The sequence below is a fragment of the Aspergillus flavus genome, chromosome 2 (assembly GCF_009017415.1).
Source record: "Aspergillus flavus chromosome 2, complete sequence".
Classification (NCBI taxonomy): Eukaryota; Fungi; Ascomycota; class Eurotiomycetes; order Eurotiales; family Aspergillaceae; genus Aspergillus; species Aspergillus flavus.
The window spans coordinates 1469035-1491381 of NC_092409.1; the positions used below are offsets into that span (position 1 = coordinate 1469035).

General features: G+C 49.6%; 8 protein-coding genes across 8 annotated transcripts; 3 read left to right on the forward strand and 5 right to left on the reverse strand.

Annotated features, from left to right (window-relative positions):
- Positions 1 to 449: 449 nt before the first annotated feature.
- F9C07_9906 (putative beta glucosidase) lies at positions 450 to 3156 on the reverse strand (the record flags this gene model as incomplete). Its single annotated transcript, XM_041289354.1, has 3 exons — positions 450 to 2033; positions 2087 to 2338; positions 2392 to 3156. 3 exons carry the CDS (start codon positions 3154 to 3156, stop codon positions 450 to 452), a joined length of 2601 nt encoding a protein of 866 aa, XP_041142333.1.
- Positions 3157 to 4727: 1571 nt separating this feature from the next.
- On the reverse strand, positions 4728 to 6053 carry F9C07_2225300 (uncharacterized protein; the record flags this gene model as incomplete). Its single annotated transcript, XM_041289355.2, has 3 exons — positions 4728 to 5101; positions 5181 to 5804; positions 5870 to 6053. The coding sequence occupies 3 exons, from the start codon at positions 6051 to 6053 to the stop codon at positions 4728 to 4730; spliced, it is 1182 nt and encodes a 393-aa protein (XP_041142334.2).
- Positions 6054 to 6335: 282 nt separating this feature from the next.
- F9C07_9908 (putative 5'-methylthioadenosine phosphorylase) lies at positions 6336 to 7492 on the reverse strand (the record flags this gene model as incomplete). Its single annotated transcript, XM_071511957.1, has 2 exons — positions 6336 to 7312; positions 7372 to 7492. 2 exons carry the CDS (start codon positions 7490 to 7492, stop codon positions 6336 to 6338), a joined length of 1098 nt encoding a protein of 365 aa, XP_071363625.1.
- Positions 7493 to 7941: 449 nt separating this feature from the next.
- On the reverse strand, positions 7942 to 9492 carry F9C07_9909 (6-phosphogluconate dehydrogenase, decarboxylating; the record flags this gene model as incomplete). Its single annotated transcript, XM_041284574.1, has 1 exon — positions 7942 to 9492. One exon carries the CDS (start codon positions 9490 to 9492, stop codon positions 7942 to 7944), a length of 1551 nt encoding a protein of 516 aa, XP_041142336.1.
- A 505-nt stretch (positions 9493 to 9997) lies between these two features.
- F9C07_9910 (putative 3-dehydroshikimate dehydratase) lies at positions 9998 to 11119 on the forward strand (the record flags this gene model as incomplete). Its single annotated transcript, XM_041289345.1, has 2 exons — positions 9998 to 10378; positions 10469 to 11119. The coding sequence occupies 2 exons, from the start codon at positions 9998 to 10000 to the stop codon at positions 11117 to 11119; spliced, it is 1032 nt and encodes a 343-aa protein (XP_041142337.1).
- Positions 11120 to 11345: 226 nt separating this feature from the next.
- F9C07_9911 (delta-1-pyrroline-5-carboxylate dehydrogenase PrnC) lies at positions 11346 to 13289 on the reverse strand (the record flags this gene model as incomplete). The annotated part of the gene is made up of 4 exons (XM_041289356.2): positions 13104 to 13289; positions 12938 to 13045; positions 12521 to 12882; positions 11346 to 12471 (listed from the first exon to the last, which is right to left on the reverse strand). The coding sequence occupies exons 1-4, from the start codon at positions 13230 to 13232 to the stop codon at positions 11346 to 11348; spliced, it is 1725 nt and encodes a 574-aa protein (XP_041142338.1). The 5' UTR covers positions 13233 to 13289.
- A 2722-nt stretch (positions 13290 to 16011) lies between these two features.
- On the forward strand, positions 16012 to 17504 carry F9C07_9912 (proline oxidase PrnD; the record flags this gene model as incomplete). Its single annotated transcript, XM_041289346.1, has 2 exons — positions 16012 to 16592; positions 16649 to 17504. The coding sequence occupies 2 exons, from the start codon at positions 16012 to 16014 to the stop codon at positions 17502 to 17504; spliced, it is 1437 nt and encodes a 478-aa protein (XP_041142339.1).
- Positions 17505 to 18175: 671 nt separating this feature from the next.
- F9C07_2197912 (uncharacterized protein) lies at positions 18176 to 22332 on the forward strand (the record flags this gene model as incomplete). Its single annotated transcript, XM_071509421.1, has 11 exons — positions 18176 to 19018; positions 19087 to 19196; positions 19257 to 19295; positions 19351 to 19375; positions 19546 to 19643; positions 19769 to 19846; positions 19913 to 20181; positions 20267 to 20352; positions 20402 to 21036; positions 21088 to 21258; positions 21339 to 22332. 11 exons carry the CDS (start codon positions 18176 to 18178, stop codon positions 22330 to 22332), a joined length of 3348 nt encoding a protein of 1115 aa, XP_071363626.1.
- Positions 22333 to 22347: the final 15 nt, after the last annotated feature.

Genomic DNA, 22347 nt, shown 5'->3' on the forward strand with positions numbered 1-22347 from the left:
GGTATACAAAACTGGCACAAACATGGTTAGATCTTTTAATACTATCGCTTAGTTAACATACATCTCCTCCTCATAGAAACACATAATATAACTTGAAATGTTGTTGAACTTCATCATTTAACACAGTTTAGCATAGGAATCTCCTTACACAATCGTTTAAGCGGTCATGACACGGTTTGGGTATGCCTGTCCATATAAGCTTCCAAAGCTGCTGTGTTGAAGATGGCGCGATTCCTGCCCTTATCAGATACTGTTTCGCTTTTGGTTATTCTTTCAGCATATTGTTTGGTGTTTGTTTGTTGTGTTATATCTGATTAACACTTGAGAGTACCCCAGGTATTGATGATATATGCAAAATAATATTAAGACCATTATGTCGCTCCCACATATATAGCTCAGAAAGAACAAACACCACACTTAAACAAACCAATATATACAAACCAAAACTACTACAAAGTAGAACATCCCTCTCCAACCACACATCCAACCCTCAAATCCGCAACGCTCTCCCCAACCCAAATCTTAACTCCCTCTCCATTCACAGGCGCCTTCCAGTCCTGAACAACAACATCCCAAACACTAAGATCCTTGCGCGTGACATCCAACGTAAGCACCTCACTCTCCCCCGCAGCCAAGATCTTCGTCTTCTCGAACTGCCGCAGCTGTCGAGATGGCGTATCCAGCCCCAGACTACTGGGCAATTCCACATACAGCTGCGCAACGGCACGGCCATCCCGAGAACCTGTGTTCGTCACTTTGACCTGGACCGAAAAGGTAACGTCCCATAAGGCCGGGTTGCCTCCTTCTGCTCCGCCGGCGCGAGGGGCGGGCTTGGGTTCTGTGGTGTAGCCGTCGGGGTAGGGGTACGTCTTTGAGGAGTTGGCGGCTGCGCCTTCTGGGTTGTCGAGGTAGGGGTAGAGGTAGCGCCAGATGCGGTTGAAGTTCTTGGGCCAGGCGACTTCTGATGCGTCGGGTTTGGCGGTGGGGTATGTGGGTGTGGAGCCTTTGGGGGGTCGCGCGGCGGGGTAGGCTGTGTCTAGGGCTTTGATGATGGATAGGTTGGGTTCGGTAAAGTTGAACGTGGTGTAGGAGAGACCGTGTCCGAATGGGTATCGGGGGGTGATATTTGCCTTCAGGAAGTGTCGGTAATCGATGTAGAGGCCCTCGGTGTAGTCGTCTTGAATTTGGCCGAATGGCTGAGCAATTAGACCGACGCTCTCCGGGTAGTCCGATTCACTGTGAGGGATGGTGTAAGGCAGATGACCGCTAGGACTATAGTCCCCAAAGAGGATATCGGTGAGTGACCAGCCTGCCTCCTGTCCTGGGAGGTGAGCGACGAGCACCGCTTTAACGGAGTCGAGGTCAATCCATTCTTCCATCAGGATGGGTCCCACGGTATGCACAACAACCACTACGTTTGAGAACTTTTCTGCGGCAGCTTTGACCAGGTTGTCGCCATTGTGCCATGCGTGCAGCCCTGCCAGCGTACGGTCTCCTGGATTGCCATCAACGGTGATGTAGTTCTCGCCGGAGTCCGAATTGATAAAGACGATCGCGATGTCATCGGGGCCTGCAGTGACGCCCGAAGGAAACGTGTCTGTGATGTGGAATCCGGCATTGGATGAGATATTCGCTATCGCTTCTTGCGGCGTGATGAGATACGGGAGTCTGGATGTTCCGCTTCCCCATCCCATGGTCAATACGCCTTTGTTGCAGCCTTTGTCCGTGCAAGAGTTGATCCCGTCCGAATTGGTCCCGGCATCGGTGCCAAAGATCTTCAAGGTGTTATTCCGTTTCAGAGGCAGGACGTTATCGTTATTCTTTAGCAACGTGATTGCGTCTCTAGCGATTGCCCGGGCGGTGACATTATGGTTGCCTTGGACATTGACGTATTGGTTGACAATGCCACTTGGGGAAAATAAGGCGCCAGGATACAACGGCCCAGTCTCATCCTCGGTGTTTGAGGAGAAGTTTGGTAGCGGATAGTCTTTGTCCTGCCCCATTTTGTACCATGTTGCGACGATTCGCGTGACCTGTAATTCCTCGCATTAGCTAAAGGCAAAACTGGCACTGTTGGAGTGCCTACCATGTCATTGAGACGCTCGACCGGGACCGACCCATTGAGCACAGAGCGCGACAGCTCCCACGACCAGTAACTCGTGCCCAAGAGTGGGATAGCTCCATCACCCGGCATGCTCATGTCCAGACCAGCCAACGCTGACGAAACTCCGCCAATATGAGCCAACCAGTCGGTCACGACAAAGCCCTGGAAGCCCAGCTCGTCCTTGAGGATTCCATTGATGAGCTTGCTATTCTGGCTGCAGGCGGACCTGTTCACCTACACTCTACTTAGTCATCCTGTCCGAGGTGAAGGTGCGGAGATTGGCTTACATCGTTATACGCAATCATGACCGAACCAGCACCGGCTCTTACACTTTCAGCGAATGGCCACAGATACAGCTCATGCAAAGTCCTGTCATCGATATTTGACGAATAGCCCTGAGTGATAACACTGCTCATCCGATGCTGCTCCTGTTCGTTTCCGATAAGATGCTTGAGCGAAGCAATAGCACCCGTACTTTGCATTCCTTTGATGGTCAACGAGCCACCAAAGGCCTGTAAACTGGGGTCCGCTCCGAAACCCTCCCAATTGCGGCCTCCCCGTGGCTTCCGCCCAATAGGGCCCACGGACGGCCCTAAAAGAACGTTGATACCCTTTCCACGCGCCTCTTCGCCCAGGCCGACTCCGCGCTCGTACATCAGGTCCTTGTCAAATGTGGCCCCAACCGTGATGCCGGCCGGGAATGCCGTATTATGATCCGAATTGCGGACTCCGAGGGGAGAATCATGAAGGCACAGATTGGGGATCCCAAACCGGGGAACACTGCCAGTCTGACCGGCACAAGGTCCCATATAGATACCCGTGCCACTTGTGAGATTCACCTTCTCGGCCAACGTCATGTTACTTACGACACGGTGTGCCTTCTCGTAGGCACTGGCCCATTCGGATATCCATCCTCCGTTCGGAGCCGGGTAATACGGAGGGGAGTAAGCTTCTGTAGAGGCTCTTGATGTCAGAGTCTTCGCCTCGGGGTGGGACAGAGCCCCCGGGACCAAGTAAGACAAAAGAGCCAAATAGGCCGGGAAGGCAGCCATGGTAGAGTACTAGAGGCTAAGAAAAGCCGACTATCAATAAGGCGGCATTAAGCTAGGGGGCCGTATCTTTATAGGAATACGTCAGAAGTCCGCAGAGCAGGCCGATCGGTCATGGGATCGTGATTTAAGGCTGCAGGTATCATCCACCATGGGCAGTGCGCTGCACACTGGTCACAATACAGGCTAAGCCAAGGTAGAAATAATGCCGGAATGCGGCGCGCAGCCCGCGCGCTCGCGTGCCAAGGGCATCTATTGGCTTCCCCATGTTAATCCTTGCCAGGCACCGAAGAACTATCGAGTAGAATGACAACATGATCAGAGCCAGTGGTGGTCAGGGCTAGTCCAATCCGGCAACGGATCCGAGAACACTGCAGAAACGGCACCTGTGGTAGTGAAGACACCGTGGGCTGTCTGGTTTAGCTCCCCGTCCTTTTGCCCATTCGGTAAGGATATGCACCGTAACAGGGAGTGATCTTCGCTGCCAATTGTACAGCTCAAGTCAGACTTGTACATACCCCGCATATTAGGACAGTGTAAGACTGGTCAGACGACAGCAAACGGCTAGTCAGCGTGGTAAGACTTCATAACTTGCATGAATAAAACGGAGGGGGATGATCGATTCGGTTAAATGTTAGCTTGCGAGTTCAAACAAGTTAGGGCAGCCCCTTAACAGCAAGATTTCCTGTCGATCACCTGATAAGGATCCTTTGATCGTCAGGGGGGAGTGACGTTCCCTGTTCTCTTTTCTCTTCGAGAGATCATTTCCATGTTTTTGAACATGTCCATTCGCTTCTCTCTACCTCATTCTGAGAAATTTCATGTGACCAGTCAGAGTGTGACCTTCCAGAACCCTATACAGCCAACGGTATAGCACTGACCACAAGGTTGTATTCCATGTCAACGCTCAAGAGGGAATCTGGGAAATTAAAGCAACATTAGTTCCCGATCGACAAGTCTAAAAATAATTAGACTGCAAGTAATGTCTCGGTATCTAATCCTAAAAAGGCATCTATAGTCCGACAACAATGTTTGTCGACGGGAAACTGGAAAAGGAGACATCCAACCGCTCCGAATTCGCTGGGGAATCGATTCCACCTATCAGCGGCATTTGTTCTCCTGGTGGTACCTTGGTCAATTTTCTCCTATAGGCTAATGTTATGATTATTGCATACGGAGTATTTCGAGCCAAGCTGGGTAGCGTTGACGTTCGGCCGTCTTGGCCACTTAATATAAATCGTGCCATGAGCGGGTTGAAATAGTTTTCGAAGCCATCCAGGGCTGCACGAATTAAAAACACTGCATTGGTTGTCACCGGCCAACTAGCTTAATAGGAGATGCGAACCGGCTTTTCAACATAAACGTGAGACATCACAAGCCGGTAACTCCAGTATTGATTGATCGCGAAGATCCATACCATCCCAAAGTCCTTATGACAGGCATTTCGTCTTAGACCAAATCCCAACCCTCTCCAGTACCAACGATTCACCAGAAGTTTTCCTCTCGTACCATGATCCTGCCTGGACGACCCACAGATAGAAAGAATCTCAAGTCGTGGGCTGGCTGTATGCCGGTCAGAAGTGAGCGTTTCTGAGCACTAGACCTGTTACCTCTTTGTTCACTTTCTCCACTATATCCTTCGCCTTCGGCATCAGGTGACACTTGGATAACTTTCCGCAGATTGAATGAACCAGCTCATGGCAACGGGGCTCGGGCAATGTGGCCAATGTTTGCAGCAAGAAATCTACACTAAACCCTCGGAAAGGAGGCAATGGCAGTGGGTAGAGCTCATGAATCTTCAGCTGGCGGACAAGAGCCCCGAGTACCATGGTGTCGCAGTCTTTGCAGCAGTAAAGATTGGTGTCGGGCATTAGCTCCCAGTTGATTCGCCTGGAAAGACGGTCGACTATATCATCCACGGTGCTCTGCCGGGAATACTCAATTTCCTCTGTTTCAGAAAGGTCATTAGCATCTATCGGTCACGCCAAATAAACAATAGGCAAGAGAGTATATTATAGGCAGCTCACCGATTAACGCAAGCGGGATTGGAACGTCCATGGCGGAGATTGGCCCGGTGCATCTTCGGATGGCAGTACGAGTAGTCTTTTGGAACAGACTCTCAAGTCGGAAGATCCAAGCGATACCGATCCACTTAACCAAGTCCTCTGAATACACTACAGGAATCTCCCCCTTGAGTTTCTCGGCCCACACTTCGGCAAATGCTTCCATTGCTTCTACACATTCATAGTGCTCCACAAGCACCGCAATCATGAACAACTTCTTGAAGGTAATTGAACGCGGTACTTTCCTAGTTTGACCATGAATGATGTCCAGCATTATGAGCAAGGCATCGACATCTTCAACACATGCCGGGACAACGTCTTTTTCGACTGGCCTGTGATCGTCGGTCTCTGGGACTAGCCTCTGGCGAAAGTATGAAGATGCAAGAGTCAAATGTTTCGAGGAGACACGAATCTTGAGCATCACCGTTTTGGCAATGGCGACAGGCTGACCACTGTTACCTGCAGAGGAAGCGTTGTCTAGCGGGAGCTGAGACTGGGACTGGGACTGAGTTGGGCTCAGAACCGGCTCGTCGATTGTCTGCACGTCTGGAGTAGGTCCTAGAGGAAAATCTGCTAGTGCTGAGGATTCTAGCATACAACACAACAAGATTAGTGTATCTGCAAACAAAGCTTAGTGGGCCGGAGATGATTACCTTTTTGAACCAAATCCAGATGGAGATTTCCCGAGCACTCCTCCACGATCAGGAGCATATCTCCCTCAGGATCTATGATGTAGTCCATGGCCGTGGCTGACGGAGCAGATGGTGAGGACAAATGATTCATGGGAGTATGTGTATGTGTTAAAGGATACTTGCGTGTGACAGGCAGCGACGACATAATCAGCCTCTTTGTATCAAATTGTGCGCAAGATTTCTCGGCGACATGGCTCACACTCAGTGAATATTTGTTTGTCTCGTCGCCAATCCCTGATGTGATGGAAAATGAAAGTGATAACACGGCGCTATGACGAATAAAGAAGAACAGAATAGGAGCAGTCATGAAGAATGCATCATGGGCACAGGCTTTATTTCATAAGTTCATAATCAACTATAAACATCTATCGCAATGGAAACATGTGTATGTTGGTATGTTCAGGCACCTTCTCTAATAGCAAATGAATTAGTTGAAGTATCCAGGGAAAAGCCAGTTCATCCTCTCTCTAGCTTCAGGGCTCCAGTTAGGCTGGGCGGTGCTGAGACCGAACTTGACAGAGCCTTCCACATGCTTAGCTTGGACAAGTTCCGAGTTCTTGTCAGAGGCGAGCTCATCGAGGACGGCAGTCACGAAGTGCTTAGCGTTCTCAGCATTGGCCTTCATATTTCCCATGACCATTTCCACAGTGACATCTGCGGTAGCCTCATGCCAGCAGTCATAGTCAGTGGACATGCAAATCATCTGGTAGGCAATCTCGGCCTCACGAGCCAGCTTCGCCTCAGGAAGACAAGACATGTTGATGACGCTGCCACCCCAGGAGCGGTAGAGCTTACTCTCGGCGCGAGTGGAGAATTGAGGTCCCTCTGGGAAGGAAGTCAGCAACCGATTATATTGATACCTGTTAGAACGATCAGATTGGGCGAATAGCATACCCATGCACACCAATGTGCCGCGGTCATGCAGCACAACACCCTCGCCTTCGAGGCTGTGGCCGCAAGCCCTCACAACCTTGGCAACACCCTCATCGAACGGGTCTCCGAAAGGAACGTGAGCAACCACACCTCCCTCGAAGAATGTGAAAGGCCGGATGCCCTTGGTACGGTCAATGACCTGGTCTGGGATCACGAAGTCGCGGGGCTTGATCTCCTCTTGCAAGCTGCCGACGGCCGAGAAGGCAATGATGGTGCGGACACCAATGGAGCGCAGGGCCGCGATGTTGGCGCGGGCAGGCACCTCATGGGGCGCAATCTGATGGTGCAAGCCGTGGCGACTAAGGAAAGCAACAGCAACGGTCTGTTTGTTGTGAGAGCACTGGTGGTGCAGGATCGTGATCGGGGAGGAGGGAGTGCCCCAAGGAGTCGAGATGTTCAAGGAAGCAACCTGAGTGAAACCAGGGAGTTCGCGGAGACCAGTTCCACCGATGACGGCGATACGGACGGGGTCTACAAGAACGATTGTGTCAGTATCAGTTGCTCATGTCGCGGAATGAGGGGAAACGAACCCGCGTATGTGTTAGGAAGAGAAGCCATTCTTTCGGCAAGTTGCTTGGCAGACTCGATTCTTCTGAGGGGTTTAGTAATGAGGGTTGCGAGGGAACGGCGAAGTAGAGGAAATGAGGGCATCCAATGCAACTGGGAATTTCCTTTGGCGATAAATTCTGAGGGCGGGGTCATTTTCTCCCCCGATTGGGTAATCACGCCTTATCAGTTTCCCCACGTGTGCGGTTCCTTAGGCAGCCAGGCACCAATCATTCTCCTTTAGAGGGAAAGAAGAACGAAAATACTTTGTCATATTTACAGATTCAAATAACAATAGTCACGGATAAATTAGCCATGGATATCCCTTATGGATAACGTTAAGCTTAATTAATGTTACTACAACTGCAACGAATGATCTACTACCTCCTTGCATGCTGTTCGCCTGTATATATAATAGGGCTTACAATAGGATGGCATTGACCCTGTAGCTTTGACGTCTATTCCGTAAAATAAAGAACTATCAATGGAACTACCCGATGTGGTGTTTCTAATCCAAAATAGGAGAGATCTTATACAACCGACTATACACAGACTTAAGCTGGCCGCCACTCATAGTGATGAGGACCCTTCTTGACCGGTCCTGGATCCTCACCGGGTACTCCTGGCTTGTAATATGCATGGGCACCGAATAAGTCCATCTGGGCTTCCATGAATTTCGTTGGTAGCATCGTCCCACCCGCATATTTCAGGTACTCCAAGGTCGCGGAAATCGCCGGGATGTATTGATCGAACACTGTCGAGTCAATTACAATCCGTTTGAGAGAGTCAAAATTATGTTTCAATGCATGAGCGACTTCGTCGATGTCTTTCAGATTTGTATAGTGCACGTCCTTTTTAAGCAAAGGCTGTAGAAGGTCGGCAATAGCTTCTGACTGAATAATACAACCGCCACGCCAGATCTGGAGACATTTGCTCAGGTCAATATTCCATCCTTCGTCATCAGAGGCGCGGGCAATTAGTTCGAGACCCTGACAGAAGGACGACAGGAAGCAACAGTACACTGCTCGCCGTAGATCTTCAATGAAAAGCCGTCGGTCCTTGATGCCCTCAATGGGCTTGGGCTTTGGCATTTGCAATTTTTCCGCCACTCGCAGCCGTTCTGCACGATTACCACTGGCGATACGCATGTAATGACCGGTTGCAATGGTCGGTGCAGAAACATGACGATTGGCCGTCTCCATCACACACCAGTAGGGGGTGCCTTCGGTGTCGTCGTCATCTTGCACAACCTTGTCGAGAACATCATCAAGGACGTATTCGTTCTTCTCACCGATTCCTTCGCCTTTGCCGTCTCCTTCGGGGGATTTTCTCCTGTGGCATACGTCGGCTCCAATATCGAGGAGGAAATTATTCCTTAGTTCGCCCTTCTGATTCCATTCATCAAAGATGTCTCCGATCTCATCATACTTGAGCCCTAGCCCGTAATGAAGAATAGACCAAGCCTCGGCGACCGCCGAAAGCATGCCACCCTCGATGCCGTTGTGTACCATCTTGACAAAATGCCCCGAGCCCGCAGGACCAACTCTGGCTACACACGGTTGACCGGTCTTGCGGTCCTTGGCTGCGTAGCGCTCCAAAAGAGGTAGTACAAGCTCCAGCGCCTTCTCATCGCCACCAGGAGACAAGCTCGGCCCACGGCGAGCGGATTGATATCCGCCGGAAACACCCGTTCCAATCCAACTAACGCCGATTTCTTCGCACTCCTTCTGTCTCCTTTCCGTGCGTCGGTAGTTCTCATTTCCACCGTCTAGGATAATGTCGCCTTTCTTCAATGCATGCTTGATCTTACTAAGAACGGAGTCCGCGGGATCGCCATGAGTGATGGAGAAGATGAACAGTTTCCGCTCTCCCTGACCCTCTAAGCTCTGGGTGAATTCGCCAATATCTTCAAATCCTTCGATCTTTCCTTGGCCTTTAATATCCTTAGCCGATTGCAAGAGCTGGTCAACATTCTCTTTCTTGACGTCCCAGATAGAAACATCAAGACCGAGCTCCGAGAACGCAAAGGCCATCATGGAGCCCATGTTCCCGGCTCCAACGATGCCAATGCGTTTGAACTGTTGGTTCTGGTCTTCTGACGGCATTGTCGCGCTTTACTCTGGAAGAAAAAGAGTCATCTAAAGAGTTAAGTCTGGTGTTGAAGATCATCGCTGAATTCCGCGCATACTTGAATAGCATTGTGGCAATAAAGGCTGGTCAATTGAGTCTAGGAACAAGACGCTGTGATTACATCATGCCACTGGGACGTCACGATGAACTATGTCCGTGATCTTTGTACTTTTGTGTTAATTTCAATCTCCGAGACCGTTGAGAGCGCGTTCTGGAGTCAAGTGGATCTGCGAACCCTAACTGGTCTTGACTCTCATCATTACATCATATGCTCAACATTGAAAACAAGATCGACAAACATATGACTTTGACTTCACTTTAGCTATTATACTAAGTAATAGACTACAGACATAACTCTCAAACATAATAAACATAATTTCAAAACCATACAAACCCCCAACAATCCTAACAATCAAACCAACCACCCCCAAACCAAACCAATACACACTACTACAACCCCCAAAAAAGAATCAAAACAAAATGCCCACCGACACAAACCAAGTCCCCCTATCGTACGCCACCTGCTCAATAGGCACATCCAAATCCGACACCCTCCCCCGCAAACTCGAAGTCCTCCACCAAGCCGGCTTCACCGGCATCGAGCTCGCCTTCCCGGACATCGTCTCCTACGCCCCAGACCTCCTCGGCCACAAAGTCGCAGAAGATAACTACGCCGAACTCGTCACTGTCGCAAAAGATATCCGTAAACAATGCGAAGCCAAGAACCTGAAGGTGATGATGTTGCAACCGTTCGCGAACTTTGAGGGCTGGCCGCGGGGGTCGAAGGAGAGGGAGGATGCGTTTGCGAGAGCCAAAGGGTGGATTGAGGTTATGAGGGCTGTAGGAACGGATTTACTTCAGGTATTTTTCCCTATCCTCATATTTAATACGGGTTATGCGGGGTTTGAGTGTGGAAGTGTATGTCTGAAGATACTAATGGGATGATAAAAGGTCGGCTCAACAGATACACCCCTGGACAAACTCTCCGCAACTCAAGAAAATATCATTAACGATCTCCGTGAGCTTTGCGACCTCCTCGCAACGCATAACATGCGTCTTGCGTATGAGAACTGGTGCTGGTCTACGCACGCGCCCACCTGGAAAGATGTCTGGAATGTCGTTCGTCTAGTCGATAGACCTAATATCGGACTCTGTCTTGATACGTTCCAAACGGCTGGGTCTGAATGGGGCGATCCCACGACATCCACAGGACGAATTGAAGATTTGCCCGTTGAAGAGCTGGATCGACGGCTGGAGAAGAGTATGGAGGAGTTGGCGAGCACGATCCCGGCGGAGAAGATTTATCTGTTGCAGGTGTCGGATGCGTATAAGCCTGTGCGGCCGATCGAAGGGAAGATGATCGATGGGGCTTGGCCGAGGGCACGGTGGAGTCATGATTATCGGCCCAGACCGTATGGTGGGGGGTATTTGCCTATTGAGCCGGTTGGGAGAGCGGTACTGAAGACCGGGTTCCGGGGGTGGTTCTCCATGGAGATCTTTGATGGAGGGGCTGACGGGGAAGGGAAGGAATATGACATGGGGGAGTATGCGCGGAGTGCTATGGAGAGTGTGCGGAAGTTCTTGGAGAGGTCTGCGGAGTAGAGATCTATAGATTGTAAAAGATAGAGCTTGTGCAGGGGATGAACCCGATGAAATTCATTGACTAATGTGGTATATACCTTCGTACAATGCCCAGCGAACTTTTGTCGCGCGGAAAGATGTCATATGAACGCCAAAATACTATGCAGAAATAGACAATCCCACCAAATTAACAAACCAGATACAGATCGGGGAATACATTAACCAAAAAAGACCTTCATGACACAATTTATGCGTTGCTAGGGTAGGCAACGTTGTAGGTAGGGACGAACTCCTCCTTCATGGAACGCAAGCTGACGAAACGAGAGAGCAGGTTTCCGCTGCCCGCCTTGTCGTTGGTGCCACTGGCGCGAGCACCACCGAAAGGCTGCTGGCCGACAACGGCACCGGTGCTCTTGCAGTTGATGTAGAAGTTGCCGGCAGTGTTGCGGAGAGCGTCATCCGCCTGGCGGAGAGCCTCGCGGTCCTGCGCGAACACAGCTCCGGTCAGACCGTACTCGCCGGTCTGGTCGATCTTCTCGCAGATCTTGGTGAAGTCGGCCTCCGTGGCGTCGTTGTAGGCGTGGACGACCAGGACAGGGCCGAAAAGCTCACGGGACAGGAGAGGGTGGTCAGGGTTGGAAGTGCGGTAGACGGTAGGCTGAATGTACCAGCCCTTGGAGGAGTCGTAGGTACCACCGGCCAGGAGCTCGAGCTCAGGGTCGTTCTTGGCCTCGTCGATCACCTTCGCCAGCTTGTTGAAAGAAGCCTCGTGGATGACAGGACCGCAGAAGTTGGTGAAATCGGTCGGCTCACCGACCTTGAGGTTCTTGGTCTCGGTGGCAACCTGCTCCAGGAACTCATCGGCGACGGAAGCGGCGACGTATGCGCGGGAGGTCGCACTGCACTTCTGTCCCTGGAACTCGAAGGCGCCACGGACGGTTTGGACGGCCGCATTGCGAATATCGGCCGACTTGTGAATGAGATGGAAGTTCTTTCCGCCGGTTTCACCGACAATGCGAGGGTAGCTGCGGTACTTGCCCTCAGCAACACGGTTGGCAATCTGGCCGTAGAGGCTACGGAACACGCTGGTGCTGCCAGTGAAGTGAAGAGCAGCAAACTCGGGGTGGTTGAGGACGGTGTTGGTAACCTCCTCAGCGTCACCAGGGACGAACTGGATGACATTCTTGGGGAGACCAGCCTCCAGGAGGATCTCGTGAACGAGCCAGTTGGACGCAATGGCGGAAGGAGAGGGCTTCCAGACAACAACGTTACCCATCAGAGCAGGGGCACCAGCCAAGTTACCACCAATGGCAGTGAAGTTGAAAGGACTGATAGCATAGACGAATCCCTCCAGGGCACGGTACTCGACGCGGCTGGTTCCTGTTAGTCACTGTAAAGAAACTCTGCAGGTAAGATACTCACTTCCAAACGCCGGGAGAGTTGTGAACAGGCTGCTGAGCGTACAGGTCCTCAGCGTACTTGACACCGAAACGGAAGAAGTCGCACAGCTCGGCGGCGGAGTCAATTTCGGCCTGCCAGGCGTTCTTGCCCTGACCGTGCATGGTCAAGGCCATGATATCGTAGCGGTACTTGGTGGAAATCAAGTCGGCCGCCTTGAGGAAGATGCTGGCACGTTCAGCAAACGAAGTGGAAGCCCAAGACTCGCGGGCCTTAAGAGCGGCGTCGATGGCGGCCTGGACATCCGAGGCGGTGGCATGAGAGTATGTGGCCAAAGGAGCATGGGTAGCGGGGTTGGCTTGTGTGAAGGTTTCAGAGCTCTTGATCTGTGATGTTTGTAAGCGCTGATTCTGTGAAGTGCTTTCTAGGTGCTCAACTAACCTCCTTTCCAGCAATCACTAAGGGAACAGTGAGGGGAGCGCTTTGCTTGTGCTTCGCCAGGGCTTCCTCGAGACCCTTGCGATCGGGAGAACCAGGGGCATAGTGTTTCTATCTGATATCAGTATCGCGAGACAAGCAATCATAAGGGCACAAAGTCGAAGCTCACGTTGGGTTCGTTGTCAATACGGGGAACCTTGAAGGTGGCGTAGGATCCCATCGCCCGGATGCTGGAGCGGGCAAAAGAGGACTTGGCCAATGGAAGGCCCCTAGCACGAAGAAGCAATGAAGACTGCATTGTGATGGTACTCTTCTACTCAATCTCCCGTCCTGATCTATAGGATTGATGAGCTCAAAAAAGAAGCGTAGAGATTGAAGCTGAGGAGAAGGAGAAGAGGAGAAAAGTACTGCGGGGAAGCTCTCGGATTTAGTAGCGGTGTTAGTCAGCTATTTTAACCGGCAATTACCTTTTTCTCTTTCTTTTTTTTTATTTCTTAATTAGAATTAATTTTCTCTCTGCTTAATACAATATTGTCCGTACCGGTACACGGGCAGGTTGCGCATCCTCCAGCATTCCCACGAGTACTGATACGGTCCGGTACACATTCCGGGTGGGACGAAACCAACCGGCCCGGCATTGCATTTCTCTTATGTAGGATGGGCAAAATGTACATAATACTTCCTATATTCGGTGTGTTATTACTACTGTGTTGATTGTGTATATGACATTTTTATTATGATAATTTACTACCATCTATATTGCTACACAAGAAGGATTTCAGATTGTTTTGCGTCTTCGGCATTGACGGGATCTTTTTCTTACTGTCATGTTTTTTCTTCCCCGCATTTTAGGGTTGTCTATGACGTAGTTTGGTACTTCCATTGCTCACGTGGGCAATGGACCCTTGTATTCAGTACATCGAAGTAAATGTTACATACCATTTCTCAATCACGGCCAGATATGGAATTAACCAAGCAGGGAGTAGAAATTCGAAGAATGAAAGATTAGAATAATAGTTCTGTGATACAATTCACGTCCAATCATGACCAGAATTATCACTTGTGACGTGTTGGTTGAGATGTATTCAGGAATGCACAGACACAAGTACATCATGACAACACAGCATTCTTGGACAGACTGCCAAGCCTCCGTGTGTTCCAGTACATACTAAGGAAATTTAATAATAAATAAATATAAAATTACTAATGGAAGAGAGTGACACTAGAAAATAGAAAAATAAGATTGTACACAAGTCACAAGAGTTATGATGACAGTTAAAAACAACGTAACACGTAGAGATCTTCTACATTCATCAGCTGCAGAGTCCATATTTATATCTAAGCCACGTGGCGTTGAGACTAGCGTAAGCTGCATGGTCAAATCGATCCACTAGTCCCCTGAAGATAAACTCATTGTCCTACGAGCCGCCGACGCAAGAATCAGAAGGTAAAGAACCTATCACAGGAAGCCCGTCCCCATGATGCAGAGCTTAGAGATCACTTGACTCGGACCAGACAATATACTGACGAGCAAACACACAACCCCATGCTATTTACTGCCTCAGTCATTTGTATAGATCGAGGTTGTTTGAGATATCCCAACTATGCCCATAGTAGAAGCAATAAGGCACCTGGACAGCGTGACCATTGCCCAGTTGGCCTAATCGTTATCGCCAATCACTTTTAGCACCATACTATATTACATATGGAAATTAGGTTGGACCTTCCAGAAGGTCGTTGCCACTGGCGCAGGAACATTTCCAGGCGACTTAGTTGGTAACCTTTGTGGGGAATCTGATAACCTTACTACCCCAGGTTTACAGCTTATCCGCTGCAAAAAATGATGCCGATATTAAGGGCACACGGGGATCAGATTTTTCCAATACCAACCTAATGATCTTCATGGGTTGCGTGCGCCTATCATACAAGATGATCAGTTCTTTTCTAGTATAGATTTATTGAGCAAATCTGAAAGTTTTGAAGATCATATGACAAATATTATATAGTTCATACTCCGGAGTAGAGGTTCGAACTTCGAAGTGTCCGCACCGCACAGCCTCCTGTCATTTAGTGGGATTGATCTAAAAAGCTTGAGGCTCATTGAAGTCAATGATTGGAACCGCGTTGCATGATATACCAGCTTATCCTGTTCAAGGTGGTCCAAGTGTCGCCTTCTAGATGAGCTACTAGACTTGATTGGTACTAGTACAGGAAATCTCCAGGCGGTTGAACTGCAAGGCCAACGATCTTAGGTAACAGATAAACCGGCTGGTGTCGGACTAGCTTACCGGCAAGGATCGGCAGCAGCTGCGATTGGACAGTTTACCGGCCCGGTCAAGGAATTTATCCTCCGGTGGGGCCTTTCTTCCCGGCCCGTGAACCGGTCGGTGATCAAAGGTAATTCGCCCCATTTGATGGTTCATCTTTGGCACGGCTGTTCTTATCAAGAACCTCTGGAAAATTCTTGATAACGCATGACCCTGTATTCTGTAAGTATTACCATATTCGCCAGACGAGGAGAAGATAAACTGTCCTATTCGACTACGTCAGAACATACCAACCTACATGTCTCTAACCTCAAGCGGAATGTAAAAGTAGAGTAAGGCCATTTTAACTAGAACATACCCCGTACTGTACAGTAGCCGTCGATCTTAGTCGATCTCAAACTAACCAATTCAGTAGATACGGTGGGTAGATCAGGGCGAAAAGAAACTTTGTCGTGACGGTATTGGAGTGTAATACTCACTCACAGCGCCACCACGCGGACGTCACACGCCAGGTATTCTTTAGTCATTACCAACCAACAATCTTTTTGTTCTTCAGACCGGCTGCCTTGCGGTTTCCACCGGCTAACCCCTTTACCCGTCTATCTCTAATCATGACTTTTTACTATGGTCAAAGAAATGTCATGGAAAGCTACCGGTCTAATTTTTCCCCCTCAATTACGGTGGATTCCTCCGGAAGTACTTATTCATATTTCCGTACTTTTATTCCCTACTTAACCATCTTCCTGTCTACTTGACTTGTCCACACCCATACCTCGACCAGAGACAGTCAGCTCTATACCTACCATCACAATGAAAGCAGCTCGCCGTCCTTTGCGCCCCCTCGCTGGCACCCCCTCCTCCGTTCTGACCCCAAGATACGTCAGCCGCACCAGCAACCCTAAGTCATCGGTGGCGACTTCGACAACAACGAACAATGTGTGGCAGCAAGAACCCCAGACTCCCAAGCAGGAGTTGTCCCCTTTGGCAAAGCTTCCCATCTCATCGGTTTTGCGCTCCCTCGTGATTCTGTCCGTCTCGTCCTCTTCACTTCTTCTGAAGCCATGCATCAAGACGCTGTCGATGCTGGCGCATCCTAAGACTGCACTTCTGGATGTGGCCAAGAACCCTCTGTTGAATATGCTCGTCAAGCATACCATTTACAAGCAGTTCAACGCTGGCGAAAACAAGCTTGAGGTCCAACGGTCCATTGAAGACATTAAGCGTCTTGGATACAGAGGTGTGCTGCTTGGATATGCCAAGGAGGTCCTAGTTGGAGAGAGCAATGTGGACCCGAAGGATGAGCAAGCAGCCCGTGAGGAAATCCAGATGTGGCTGGATGGAACCCTGCAGACCGTCGACATGGCGCAGGAGGGAGACTTCGTGGCCCTGAAGTAAGTTCTTTGTCCAATCCTTCATCTTGAATCCAAATGCAAACTAACTGGTATAGATTCACCGGCATGGGTGTTCAGGCGCTTGATGTCCTGCAGCGTCAGGCTGCACCAACTGAATTCATGGACCGTGCGATTCAAAAGGTCTGCGATTTGGCTATCTCGCGGAACGTGCGCCTGCTCGTGGATGCCGAGGAGCAGGCCGTCCAACCCGGTATTGAAGAATGGACCATGAAGTATCAGAAATACTGCAACTCTCAGACCCCTGGCCGTGCCATCTTCTACAACACTTATCAGGCTTATCTCTGCTCCACTCCGACAACCCTTGCCAAGCACCTTGAAATCTCCCGCCAGGAAGGTTACACTCTTGGTGTCAAGCTGGTCCGCGGCGCGTATCTCAAGACTGAGCCTCGTCACTTGATCTGGTCCACCAAGGAGGAAACCGACCAATGCTACGACGGTGTTGTGGAAGCCCTTCTGACCCGCAAGTACAACTCGATGCTGAAGTCTGCATCTGAGAAGCACCAGACTGACCTGCCATCTGTCAACGTTATTATCGCCACCCACAACCGGGACTCCGTTCGCAAGGCACATGCTCTTCGTACTGAGCAGGCGATGAAGGGAGAGAACCACGGTGTTGATCTGTCCTATGCTCAGCTGCAGGGAATGGCTGACGAGGTCAGCTGCGAACTTCTGCAAGGCTTCCAGAGTGCTGAGGTGATGAAGGGCGCCTCTATGGAGTCGCCCAATGTCTTCAAGCTTTTGACCTGGGGATCTGTCAAGGAGTGCATGGGCTTCCTGATGAGACGCGCTATTGAGAACACCGAGGCTGTTGGCCGCACCAAGCAATCCCAGGAGGCGATGTTCGAGGAGCTCAAGCGCAGGGCACGCCTGGCGTTCCGCCGCAGCAACTGATTATCTTTCCTTCCCTTTTTCCCTTCAGCCTTAGCTTTCATTTCTTTCTTTTGGCGTAATCCCAGGCTCGCATGTTGTTGGCATTTTGATTGATTCCCTCGCTCTGTTGTTGGGCGGATTGCATATAGATGGCGTTAGCGACTCCTATTTGGCGAATTGATGAATGATAACGAAATTAGATTCATTTGTTGTCCACTGGTTCTTATATAAGACTTTTTGTAAGAGAGTGTGTAACCTCGTAAATCGATTCCGCCGGGAAATCAAGCACCCCGCAGAATCCATTTTCCCGGCGGAGTTGATCGTCTAGATAAAGCCCCGCGCTCCCATTATTAGCCCACATGGAAGCTACTCTCTTGCATTGCTTGATGGGAACCTTGCATTACCTTTGGCTTCATAATAGCGCAGACAACTAGTTTAACATATCTCTGCTCTGATCGAGCATTGCACAAAGACCGAACAAACGATACAGCAGATATACCTTGACAATGTATCTTTTGCCAGAGCCAGCCGTTGCTCGCTTTTTCAGAGAGCTGAATCGGGAACAATGTTATACACTTCTCGATGCTCTGTCTGAGTCCCTGGTGGAAGTGTCGTCTCAGGCGGCAACTCCTGAGTCGGAGCGACTCATCCACCAACCACTCCGTACATCGATAACGACCAAAGACCAGAACATGTCGCTTTTCATGCCGACTTCGAATACTACGAACACAGGGATCAAGATCGTGACCCTTTCTCAGGCACAAGGCCTTACCGCAGTCATCAACATCTTCTCTCCAGAGGGTAGATTGCTAGGTTTGCTTAGCGCAAACGAAGTAACTGCCTTCCGTACTGCACTTGCGGTTATGACACTATTTGTTCGTTGCAATTCCCTGAAGAAGGAGAGAATTGTGATCTTTGGCTCTGGAAGACAGGCCGAGTGGCACGCACGGCTTGCGCTTCTCCTCGTCCCGGATCAGGTCCGCAGCGTTACCCTTATAAACCGGGGTCGTAAGAGGCTGGATGAAATGAAGGATATTATTGCAGAGCTGCAATCCGCTCACCCTGGTGTTACATTTACAACACTCGCAAAAGAGGATACGCCTAACTATCAAGAACAACTGCAGGCTGCACTAGCAGCATGCGACGTTATCTTTAGCTGTACGCCTTCTACGGAGCCTAACTTCCCCTATGCCTACCTCCAGCCATTCAAGCAGCGATTTATCTCTCTCATTGGTTCCTACAGACCTCATATGAAAGAGATTGATACGGAAACTCTCCTCTCGGGTGGGAGCCAAATCTACGTCGACTCGAAGGAGGCATGCCTGGAAGAATCGGGCGAGCTGATCGATGCGCACGTCAAAGAAGACCAGTTGATTGAGATTGGAGAAATATATGGGAAGCTCGGGAAATCCGAGCCGATCCCTGTCTCGGACACGCATAACGTGGTATTTAAATGCGTGGGCATGGGAATCATGGATCTCACCATCGGAAAGACCCTATTGGATCTTGGTAAAGAACAGGGATTGGGGATGGAGGTCGATGGCTTCTAGGTGGAGTTATTGGGAAAACAACATGAGTGACTGTGTGCCTCGAAAGGACTAAGTATAGTAAAGACGCCGTTCAGTTGTACAGAGACAGTATCCGATATATATATATAGAATCCATTTGCATATACGGAGTAGATAAGAGGAATGGAAATATATACTTCGTACAGTATGTACAATGGTTTGTTTCAATACTGGTTTTGGTATCGGATATAATACCAGTCCCCAGATTCGGTTATCTTCTCATGCGGGGCGGTGTAATGAATAGGTAATTGTACCCGCGTGCTTATCAAAGTGGAAATTTCAATCGAACTTCCAATCAGAGAAAATTATGTCACTAAACTAACCGTACGCTTGGGTACTTTTTCTCCTTCTTTCCCCCCATGACTATAGTTCCGGCAGCCACTGCACCCTAAACCTCCCCCGACCCTTTCTTATTATTATTGGTATATCCATACCATGCTCCCTCGTTTATTCTGGCCCCCTTGACCTCTTGCCCTACATTTTACCATGGACAGTGGTCTACCAACACCAGCTGGACTCGGTCAGCAGAAACGACCCCGCGTCTCCGAAGAAAACCGCAAAAGAGCTGTTCGAGCGTAAGTAGCTGTCGCACGTGGCTTCTAATCCCAGTAATCATCGGGGGAGAGCTATGTATACTAACACGCCATTCCTGATTTCCAGCTGTGATGGATGTCGCCGGGTGAAGGAAAAATGTGAAGGAGGAGTACCTTGTCGCAGATGTTTGCGTTATCGCCGCCAATGCGTTTTCACACACCCCGACCATGCGGAGAAGATTGCTCGGTCCTCGTCGATCTCGTACGACCCCTACAACTTTTTCTTGGCCTCTTAGCTCGAAATACTTATAATCTATCGTATATCTAGTCTCCTCGAACGGAATGCCGGCCTTAGTCGACAGAATCTGGTGGATTCGGAACGAATTCGGTACATGGAACGGATCCTTCAGCATTATGTTCCGAACATCTCATTTGATATTCAGTCCCTCCGTAAAACCGCCGAGGAGCTAAAGCATCGACATCGTCATTCTTTCACAGATGCAAGCCCTTCGGTTCGCCTTGACGAGGAGGATTTCGAGGATTTGGCCATCGACGATGAGGATTATATGGTGAAAGCTTTACCCGATAATACAACACGTGCGTGCTTTCGTCCGAACTTGCATTTTTGGCTATTAGCCACAGCCTTGTGTGCTGGTTCCTTTTCTAATTCGAGCGACTGCAGAATATTCCGGAGAGTTTTCCTATCTGAACTTGTCTATGAAAATTCGACAGAAGATAGATGAATGGATGAAAACAGCAGCACCAGAGGTAAAGCCACCACTCCTTCGCTGGTCATACTGCCTGCTGATCCTTGAAGGCGTCTACCGAAACAGACCCATTTGAAGAGCGATGGCGGGCGACACAGCTCCAATCGGGTTCCTCCTTAGTGTCGGCGTCGGTGACGTGCCTACCACCACGTTTCGTAGCCGATTTTCTCGTTCAAATATTCTTCAAATATGCGCAGACCAATAACTTCTATGTCGAAGAAGACTGGATACGAGAGAAGTTGAACATTTGTTATACTAACCCATCGAGCCTTTCTTCCAATGATGCTGGCTCCGTATGTTCGATACTTATGGTCCTGGCCGTTGGGACACAGTTTGCTCATATGGAGTCGGCCATTCCCGTCAACCGGCCGCCCGTCGACCTATCGTCGATGGAGGATCATCACTTCTCGGAAGATGAAGTCGGCTTGACGTTCTATCAGTTCGCTTCGAAGCTGGTTCCAGATATCCTTGCAACAGTCTCCATCCGGAGCGTACAGGCTTGCTTATTGATCGGAACTTATTTATTGCCTCTCGACACCTCGGGCCTTTGCTATACCTACTTTGGTCTAGCCCTTAAAATGGCTATTCAGAATGGCATGCACCGGAGATACCAGGGTGAAGGACTCTCCCCTCGAATGATCGAGGTCCGCAATCGAGTTTTCTGGACAGCTTATACTATTGAAAAGTGAGAAATTCTTGGCCTTGTACCCTGAACTTAATACTTACTCTGTTCTAGACGTGTCAGTATTCTTCACGGGCGACCCGTATCTTTGTCAGATTCGGATGTGGATGCTGCCATGCCGGTTGATTTTCCGGGCTTGAACCTAACGGGGCAGGTCTCAAATCATACTAATATGGTGACGTTGATCACTCTAACTCTCAAGCTTGGCGAAGTTGCCAATGAGATGTGCGTATTGACTTTTGTCTTTTCTGCCCTAGACTTTAGCTGACGTTATAAAAAAGATCTGCCTTGCGAAAATCTCGCAGGGGTCAACAGCAGGATTGCCTTGAACGACTACTCAATTTGCGGAAGAACCTCGTCGATTGGTGGGCTACACTGCCAGAAGAGACCAATTGTCGAGATTTGAACCCTTCAGGACCACTATTCCGCTCGAATGTTCACTTGAAACTAGATTACTGCCTGACTCGCATTTTCCTTGGGCGCCCATTCCTATTCAGCAACATGAAGATACTCAGTGCAGCCACACCTCAAGCCCCACCGTTTAAGACACCTTCAGGTGTATCAAAGAATAGGTCGACACTTATCACAGATTGTGTAGAAGCTGCTCTCGAAATTATTAATCTCTGCCAGCTACTCCGAGATGAGTCCGGTCTTGCTCGGGCATCGTTCACTGAATTTAGCTCTTGCCGAGCTGCTCTCCTTGTTATCCTCGCACAGAGTTTGACGAAGCGAACCGAACGGTTACGTGAAGCGCTTGAAAAAGGCATGGTCTTAATCAAGATTATGTCCATGGGCGTGGGATCTGCACGCTCTGCTGTTAGTGTAATTGAGACTCTCGAGAGAGCCATTCGCCGTCTCGAAGATTGGAGTGAAAGACAAGCACCGGACAATCCTGGTTCAATGGAGTCAGCATATGATCGCTTCAAGAATTGGGAGATGCTCTGGAAAACTGGGCCAATGTCACCCGAGCTTGTTCCTTTCCAAGAGCAGTATCCGGCTGGGAGGAGCAGCATTCCACCAGTCCCTGTTACTCCAATGACCGGCACTTCTGGTGGCAACGACCCTATGGAAGGTGACGTCGCAAATACAGAGATTACCACATTATCGGACTATTCCGCCTCTCATGCAGCTTCGTTACCCCCGATGCCTCGTTTTGGTTTTGATCATTTTGTGTCCAACTTCCCGCAAGAATTGGATGAGTTTACCGCCATCCCCTGCTTCGAACCCGATGCGCAGCAAAACCTCTCTAGCGACATCCACAATCCTGATACTAAGTGGATGCAATTTACCAGTGATTGACTGATCTAGTTTATG